Raw genomic sequence first — 9,005 nt, 5'->3', positions numbered from 1 at the left:
ACTAAATCCCAGTTTTGTTCACAAGGCACAGAATTGGCTGCAGGAACACAATCGGCTGACTATGGATGATTTGCCCTTGATGAACCATTGCAAATGAAGCGTAAAATTGTGCCCTCTCCGCCCCAGTGCCATCACTCATAGGCTTTATTCATATCCAAATTGCATTAATGTCATGTGTTAAGCCCCCCGCCCCTATTTTGCAAACTTTTTTTTCTTTTTTTCAGCTAATAAGCGACCTAACTCGTTCATGTCATCAGCACAATCACTTGGGAGAGGTCTTGAAGCCAGGAGATCTGTGTCCCATCCTCTGAGGAAAGACGGGTTTGTGTAGCTCTGCTCAAATCTGAGGGGGAGTCTGGAGTGTTTGGTCAACGACAGTGGTTCCTGGAAAAGATCTGAATCGTTTTATAACCAAACCCAGCTGTGGTCTGGTGTGCGCTGCAGTCTCTGCGTGCCTGTGTGTGTGTGTGTGTGTGTGTGTGTGTGTGTGTGTGTGTGTGTGTGTGTGTGTGTGTGTGTGTGTGTGTGTGTTCATTGTATGAGGTGGAGAGAGAGGAGGGGGTGTCTGCGCGTCCCTTTCTAAGAGAGAGAGAGAGAGAGAGAGAAGTTTGGTCTTTTTCTCCCCTTCACTGTTTTTTAGGCATGAACGCTGAGACCTGCGTTTCATACAGCGATATGACATCCATGGATTCATATTATATCCCCTCTGAACTGCAAGGTAGGGATCACCAGACGGACCACTTTAGGACATTCCCAGCCACTGACACCAAATACAGCCCCACTGCCTTCCTGCCCAACAAAGGTCAGGCTTACGGAGAAAAGTCCCGGAGCCCCTTCCAGCAGGAGTGCCAGTCATTGGATGCCGCCACAGCTGGGCAAGGCACTTTCAGCAAATACCACCTCTTCATGCAAAGGTCTTCTTGCAAAACACCCCCCGAGGAGGACAAACTGCACCAGGAGAGCGGACACAACGGAGCGCTCATCCCCTGCTATGGTGAGTGAAACAAAACTTTAAGATGACTTGTCCACTTGCAAGATGAGGCTTCCCAAAACAAACAACAACAGTCAAGAATTGAATATGTGAGAATGTTCTCATCATAAAGGAGAGGAATTGTCACGAAAATATGCAGCAGAAATGTTTTTTAACAGCTATACTACAAATCACTTCAAACATTCAGTCAGGATGTTTTTAGGGGGAAGTTTTGGGTCTGATAATTACCTTTACCTGCATGTGCATTGCAACGTCATAATAAGCGTCATGGCTCATCGTTGCTCCACAAACTCTGCAGAGAGTCTAAAGTGGTTTGGAAGTTCCGATCACAATTGATGGCACAACTGGCCAGAACTGAACAGTGTCGTGGGGTGCCGAGTCTGATCCTGCATTGTCTCTTTACATCGTGACTGGTAAAATCACACATATAAATCTATTTCAACGGGTTTGTTGTTTGTAAAAAAAAACTTTGTTTTGTCTTCTTCCTGTCTCCTATAAGATGTAAGACTTCCTTCGTGCGTAAAACGCCTCAGCAAACTTTTCTCTGCAGCAGCAGTGCACAGGACAGCTCAGCTCGTAACGACACCCTGCAGTTATGTGCGTAACGCAGTTAAGAAGAGGCATAATCTTCCCGACTATCAAATTGTCCCTTTGGACATCACAATTAAATTAGAGCGCATTTAATGCGATAATCTGCATTACAATCCTTACTATTGGAATTGAGTCGGACAATTGAATTAACAGGTTTTCAGATGGCACAAATAGTGAGCTTTAAACTGATAATATTTTCATTTCATTGCTCTGCCTGATTGGCTCCAATTAGATTTAATTGCGTGGGGACGCTACTGTAATGGGTGAATGATGAGGGTGTAAATAAAACTTTGACCCTCGTTAGGCAAGCGGCCACTTTGAAGCAGCTTTGTGTTTTTTACCCACCAGAAAACAATTCCCCCCTGACTGGAATCACACATTATACCATAATGAAAACTGCATTGTTAAGATTTGTCATGCAAAAAGAGGCGTCGAAGGCTTTTGGTAAATTAAAACGTGGACAAACTGAATTCAGCTGGTTTAACCTCAACTACATCCCTGCCTGCTCATACAGGGAACACACACACACACACACACACACACACACACACACACACACACACACACACACACACACACACACACACACACACTCATACAAAAATACACGCACAAAAGTCGACTAAACATAAATAGTTGATATGATTCAAGACAGTAAGTCCACCATATTTGAATCCAACAACATCAGGAGAATTCAGGAGGCAAACACAAACTGGGTTTCACAATGACTTAATCTGCTGTGTGTAAATACTGAAGTGGAACAAAGCTCATTATCATGTCTAGGGTTTATTTTGGATGTCAGAGATTAAACACTGACACCTTCATATTATATATCTGCAAAACGTATTTATGCGTCCTAAATTCAAATCCTTTTTCTTTTTACGCTGAGGTGAAAACAGACGCTCTGGACGTGTTTTAGTTTTGAGGTTATGACAATAGATAACATGGCCTTAGATAAAGTCACAAAGCCCGAGGGCTCTCTTTCTTTCTGCCTATTGCTCACACACTCTCTTAGTCTTCTGGATGGTCTGAAAATAATCCACTGAGGAGTATTGTTGTAAATCAAATCAAAGAGTTGTTTTTTTTAAATCGTCAAAACAAAATACTCATAAAATGGGCAATACTTATGCTAAAATAGTCTCTGTATTGAAGTGCACGTCCCCAAAGAATTAGTCTAAAGCTCCGTTTATAGCTAGATAAAAACTGTTAATGAATATCATGTCATTATGCCGTTATGGCCGTTATGTCAAAAAACACTTACAATTATAATAATAATTAATAAAGAATATTATTATTATTTGTGTTATTAATTATATATGTAATAACAATACTAATAACAACAGCAATAATAATAATAATAATAATAATAATAATAATAATAATAATAATAATAATAATAATAATAATAATAACAATAACAATAATATTAGGCCAACATATTTTTACGCATGAACCAATCATTCATTTTCTTTGATTTACTCGAGCTGCTTGTCCATCAGTATTACACTGAAATGTTTAGTGGAAGCACTTTAAGGATGTTTTGACAGATTCTGTAAATCGACCCTCAGAAAAAAAAAACTTTACAGCTACAAAATGTCAAGAACGGAGATCAATCTTTTCAAAAGCTCAGGTCTTTTTTTTAAATAGCTGTTAAGTTTTTATTAGCTATTAAACTTGACATAGATCCGGTAAATTGAGACCAAATGAAAATGTTATGTTATGCTGTAAAAAAAAAGAGGCAGTTATTAGGCGATGAGTAAACTGCTATTTTAGTCCAAACCATGAAGAAAGACTGTAAACGAATTATTTTAAATATCCAAAAAATATCTCTCCAATTTCTATTGCAGCGGATGCACACAAAGGTTTGAGTTGAATTACATAAAATGTAATTTCCTTGATCGATGTTTGTTTCTTCAATCAGGGTTTGACTTTTTCTGAAATGTACTAGTGCAAGTTTTCAGTTAAATTACGTAAAATTAATTTTCCTTAATCGACTTTCTTTTAGATTTTTTTTTAGTTTGTTTTGATTCCACCACGTTTGGACTTTTACAGTAAAATATGTCAGTGCTGGTTGTCAGGTTTACTCGCAAACCATCAGGTATACTCTTCTTTTTACAACACGCAGACTTAAATATAACGACCGGAATCACAGCGAAAAAGGCAGGAAAAATCATCCCGGCGGTTATAGACAAGAAGAGCTCTGGCATTAATGCAACTCAGATGTCAAACTTCTCTGTCTGCCTTTATTTCCCTGCTCACAGTGACTTGGACCTCATAAATCTCCTTTATCTCTACAGGCTTGGAAAAAGAACATTTCTGTAGAATTAATGTATCTGATCACATCATCTCGTCATTTTAAAGATGTAAATAATGCACAGATAGAGTCATTTAAAATAACTACAGTTGTCCTTGTGATCGTCCCAGACTGAAACTTCTAGTTAACCCATCTTTTTACTGACTAGACATAAATTTAAGGCAGCAGTAAGATATGCTGAACTTGCTAGCAGAGGAGAAAACTGATAAATGATTCCTGATGTGTTTATAAAAAAGAAATACTGGTGTATTTAACTTCCTGAGTCTCTTCTTTAGTCAAACCTGTATTTTATTATTTTACACAATGGTAGGGTAGTTTCAAGTTGTTACAGAATGGCTTTGTTTTTATAATTTGTGGCTCGATTTGTTCACTCAAAGGTGATGTGAGTCTCTGAAGCTGTAACTGAGACATTTTAGTCAATGTGAAACAGCTATTAAACATTTACATACATTAGTTACTACCAACACAGTTATATATTATATTATATTGTTTCTTCTCAACACATTGCCAATCATGTTGTTACATGAAAGCAAATACATTTTAGTCTTATGATTTAAAAAGACAGATTGTAGGCTGCTTTACAACATCAGTACAGAGGAACACGAGCAGATATCAAAATGACAAAAGAGAAAATGAACAGTGGTGGAAAAAGTGTACAGGCAGTTTCCTTTAGTAAAAGTAACAATGGAACAATAACTACTTTATTACAAGCATTCAACATTTTAATTCAGTGAAAGTATTGAGGTATATCAGTAAATGTACTTAAAGTACAGTTGTTGAAGTAAAAGAAGTCAATATGCAGAGTATTAGTACTATTGGTATTTGCAGTGTTATAATGTTAATAATACTGTGTAGTTTTTTAGCACCACAATATATTTTACGAGCTGATCATGTGTTTTTCATGTATAATCTTGATCTGCAAACTCACTAGTTGCTACTGCTGTCAAATAAAAGAAAAAATACAATATTATCTTTACAATGTAGAAGATATAAGTCTTGTAAAATGGATATACTCAAGTAAAGTAAATGTGTCAATAGTATACTTAAGTTAAAGATGAGCTTTTAGGCGTAAAGCCACAAAGCAATGACATATTTACTGTACATATTTAATATAAAAAATGGTGAAACTGGACTTCTTGATTAAGAAAATAAGGGCCTGAGGATGATTCACTCGGTCCTTCATGGTCTTTTAAAGCAACCACCTTCACGTCTTTGTGATCCTCCAGAGACAACACGCTTTCTCTTTTGATGTTTCCGTGTCTTCCCTCAGTGTCTGAGGGTGCTGACCTTTAGCTCGGCCTTCCTGCCCTTGTCTGTTTGGAGAGCAGGGTGAGTTTCCCTGCACGCACACAGCAGAGAAAATCCATTTGAAACCTCATATTTGATACTCTGTGGTGTCAAAGTCGAGCACATTGCAACATTTGGAGTCCAGTTTTACAGTCAACATTTAACTACACCACTAAGAGAACGGATGTTACTTTGTTGTTGCATTAGTATTGAATTGTAGGCCTAATTATGGTGGGATCATGCATGTTATTACTTTTAGTTGTCTTTTACAGCTACTGATTTTGCCGGGTAATGACATCTTTGCACCAATAACACATTCTTGTTGTAGTCTGAAGACATACAAGGCTGCAGTTTATTCCAGCTAAAACCATAATTTATCTTTTGGGCAAAGCGAGAATTCGATGGGATTGCACTGGTTTGTGAGATTGTTGTCACTTCAATCTCATGCCTTTTTTGTTCCCTCACCATCTTTAACCCAGCACGACCATTTCAGCCTCCCGTAATGGCCGTCTGCGTAGATTGGTTCGAGCAGGGAGTAATGGGAACCAGCCAGCAGCCCAGACAACTGAGGAACACTTCACCAAGTCAATGACATGAGTGGAGGTGACAAGGACTCAGGATCATTTTACCATTTAGCCTAAAGTTTGGCAGGGCAATTTACATTAGGCTCAGTTTGCATGGCCGGGTGAGAGCAGCAGGGCAAAAAGGCTCAGTCCAGGACTTCCTTTGGTCTCTTTGTCACCGCTTCATGTAAACTGAACACTGAAACAGAACCAACCGTGGAGGACTGCATCAGCACTGCAGATCAGAGATTCAGTTGTTTTTCTACCTGTTGTGTGTCGGTATAGTAAGGTGACTTTTTTCACTGCACTTGACTTTCATTTACGACATGATAGTGTCCTTGCAAGGCCGAATAAATGTTTTTATATTCTCAACAGTAATGGCCGACATTATTGAGGTAAAGCTTTGAAGGTTTTTTAAGGTATTCCCTCTTGTGTACATGTCATGTTGCTTGACCAATGTCGTATCAGAAACTAGCATACAGGTACTGACTAATATCTGTTTATTTAGCAGAAGTTTATATGTTGAAGGTGAATGGTATTTGAAACTCTGACGGCTTTTGAAAAGTTGAATGGTAACTCACTTGACCGCTTAAAGCAGTATTTAAACATATATTTAAACTACAAACAGATTTAAATGCAGTAAAAATGGTAGTAGTCATAGTGAGTTGTGATCCCCCCCCCCATTATTATTGCAGGGCTTTTTTTAAAGTTTAATCCTTGGTGATTGTGCATGTTGTTAAGTGAGTTTCCCAGCAAAGTATTTTACATTTTATGTGCTTGCACACAAAAATGTTCTCTCGTCTGTTTTTCCCGCTCGGAAGGAATGTTCTGTTTTGATCAGAAAACAAAAACTTAAGATGAAGGAAATTCAGTTTCTCTTCAAAGTCTGAGAGAAACATTTGGAAAAGAGCAGGTAGGAGGGAGAGAGACACAGCGGGGGAGAGCGTGGGGAAGACAAAGAGTGCGTGAGAGATCATTTATCAGTCTTTGGCTTTATGGATCTTCTTTTCACAGTCTATGAGTTTTGTACAGCCTGCTGAGATGGATCATTGCTCTGCTCAGTCAGCAGAGATGGATTTCAAAGTGAATGGCTACCTATCACATGGTCAAAAAAAAAATGAAATGTTTATGTTTGCTGATGTTCTGTCTGTGAGTCACATTGACTGTTTCCAAATCACAGCAGTGGCGTCTGAAGGCCGATGTGTGTGTGTGTGTGTGTGTGTGTGTGTGTGTGTGTGTGTGTATTGTCTCAAAACGTTGTGATGAATGCACCTGACACTACACCAAGCAAGTATAGTGCCAAGCTATTCATAGTCGTGTTATTTGTACTTCCAAAATAGACAAGGTTGGATTTCAATAACAGGCGGTCAGAGAAACTTTGACTGCATCTTCAGCAGAGCTGGAAGAAGTTCTATCCTTCACTTAAAGCGGCTATAGTAGCTATTTTTATAATAACAATGTGCCAAAGGACAATGTGTAAACAATGTGACATTGAAAAGGGCGGTCGCTTGTAGTGATGATCCTACGGAGTATTATCACCTGAATCTGCTGCTCCCCTCGGCTTTAAGGAGCTTTATAGTGAGTTTCAGATCATTGTTTATCTGTCCGGTACTCTCACCAATCTCACACTGTTGCTTTCTACCTGCTCAGCAACAAACGGCACACAGTCACAGTTAGGGACTAGCTGGTGAACATAGTGGAGCATTTAGTGGCGAATAATTTAATCAGAAGTTGGTGGAGACCAAAAACAGAGCTAAAAGAGAGGCCTTACATTTATCATGGACAGAAACACGACTCCACATGATTGATAATGCTGCTCTGTAAGTGCTAGATGTGTAAATAAGCAGCTGTTTGCAGGGGTGTGATCAGGGGGGTGGCGTGGGGTGAAAACTAAGGTACAATTTATTTTTGAGGACTTTAAGAATAATGTATGGGAGCTTTGTATTACATTTGTCTGGTGCCACTCTGTTGTGATTGGTAGGTCTAGTCACTGTATCTACTGAATAAAAAATGTAATGGCAAATAAATGCTTTTTTAATGTGTGTGTGTGTGTGTGTGTGTGTGTGTGTGTGTGTGTGTGTGTGTGTGTGTGTGTGTGTGTGTGTGTGTGTACGCAGATACCATGCCACACCATAAGTTAGTGCCCTACTTGTCCTCCAATCAAAAATGTCTGGACAGTCCACTGGCTGTTTGCTGACAAGGTCCCCATATCAACTTAAAAGGGGATGATGTGTCAATGTTGTGTTCACAACTTCTGTCTGCTGCCCCTGAGAGGCCAAAACGATCCGTTATTGCAGGTTTAAGTAAAAGTAATGCTACAATATTACAAATACTTCATTGCAAGTTAATCAAAATAAGTACAAAGATATTGTCAGCAAATGTAATTAGGTATCAAAAGTCAGCGCACTGTTTATGCAGCAGAATGGACCCTGTCAGTGTTGTTATACATTATTCTATTGGACCATTTCTAAGAATGCATTAATGTATAAGCGGCATTTTAATGTTGTGGCAGGTTGAGATGAAGCTACATTTAACTACGACTACAATCTAGTGTTGAGTTAGTTTAATTTATCACATCGTCTTAAGTAAAAGTGTGATTAGCAAAGTGACTAATAAATATGTTAGATAAATGTAGTTTAAAAATAAAGTACAATAGCTCCCTCTGAAATGTTGATTAGAATCTGACGTGAGAGAAGTGCCTCTTGTCTTGATTGTCCAGCCCACACAGCCTCAGGCATCAGTGTCTCAGCCAGCCAAGCAAGACTTAAGAGTTATCCTCGTTCAAATCTTCATATTAAATCCCAATCCATATTTTAAATCAGTAAAACAAACCCCAGAAACATGTACAAATAAATACTTTGCTCACACATTTCCTTTCCTCTGTTCTCAGCATTTAGTTAGACAAACTGTACTTTGTCTTCTTCTTTTCTCTCTACTGTTTACGTTTCCCTCTGTTTCGGATATTTCTTTTTCAGTTTGGCCAACATGTTGTTAATCTCTCCTAGTCGCCATGTGGTGTGTAATTTATAGTGTTTCCTCTTAACACCGTGAGCTGACCCCAGTCATCCCAGTCAATAAAGAGGCAGTGAAGGTGTCCTGTCGCTTTACAGCCAGTTAAATTACACTTTGATGTTGCCCCCTTGTTTTCAGCTGTGACTTAAGAGCTGTCTGCGCTGAATGTCTGACTCACAAGAACGTCATTGTGGCGCTGACGTCCACACGGGAAGTGCATCACCACGTTAAAAAATATTAAATCAAT

At 38.9% G+C, this 9,005-nt stretch overlaps 1 protein-coding gene across 1 annotated transcript in view; it reads left to right on the top strand.

The window, feature by feature from the left end:
- Positions 1-642: 642 nt before the first annotated feature.
- alx4a (ALX homeobox 4a) overlaps positions 643-9,005 on the top strand; it is a 21,900-nt gene continuing 13,537 nt past the window's right edge. The window contains exon 1 of the mRNA XM_029455332.1: positions 643-994. Coding sequence (XP_029311192.1) covers positions 643-994 — 352 coding nt within the window. The remainder of the gene's footprint in view (positions 995-9,005) is intronic.

Source organism: Cottoperca gobio, chromosome 3 (genome assembly GCF_900634415.1).
Source record: "Cottoperca gobio chromosome 3, fCotGob3.1, whole genome shotgun sequence".
Classification (NCBI taxonomy): Eukaryota; Metazoa; Chordata; class Actinopteri; order Perciformes; family Bovichtidae; genus Cottoperca; species Cottoperca gobio.
The sequence above is the reverse complement of the archived record's forward strand: the minus strand, read 5'-3'. Positions and strand labels throughout refer to the sequence as shown.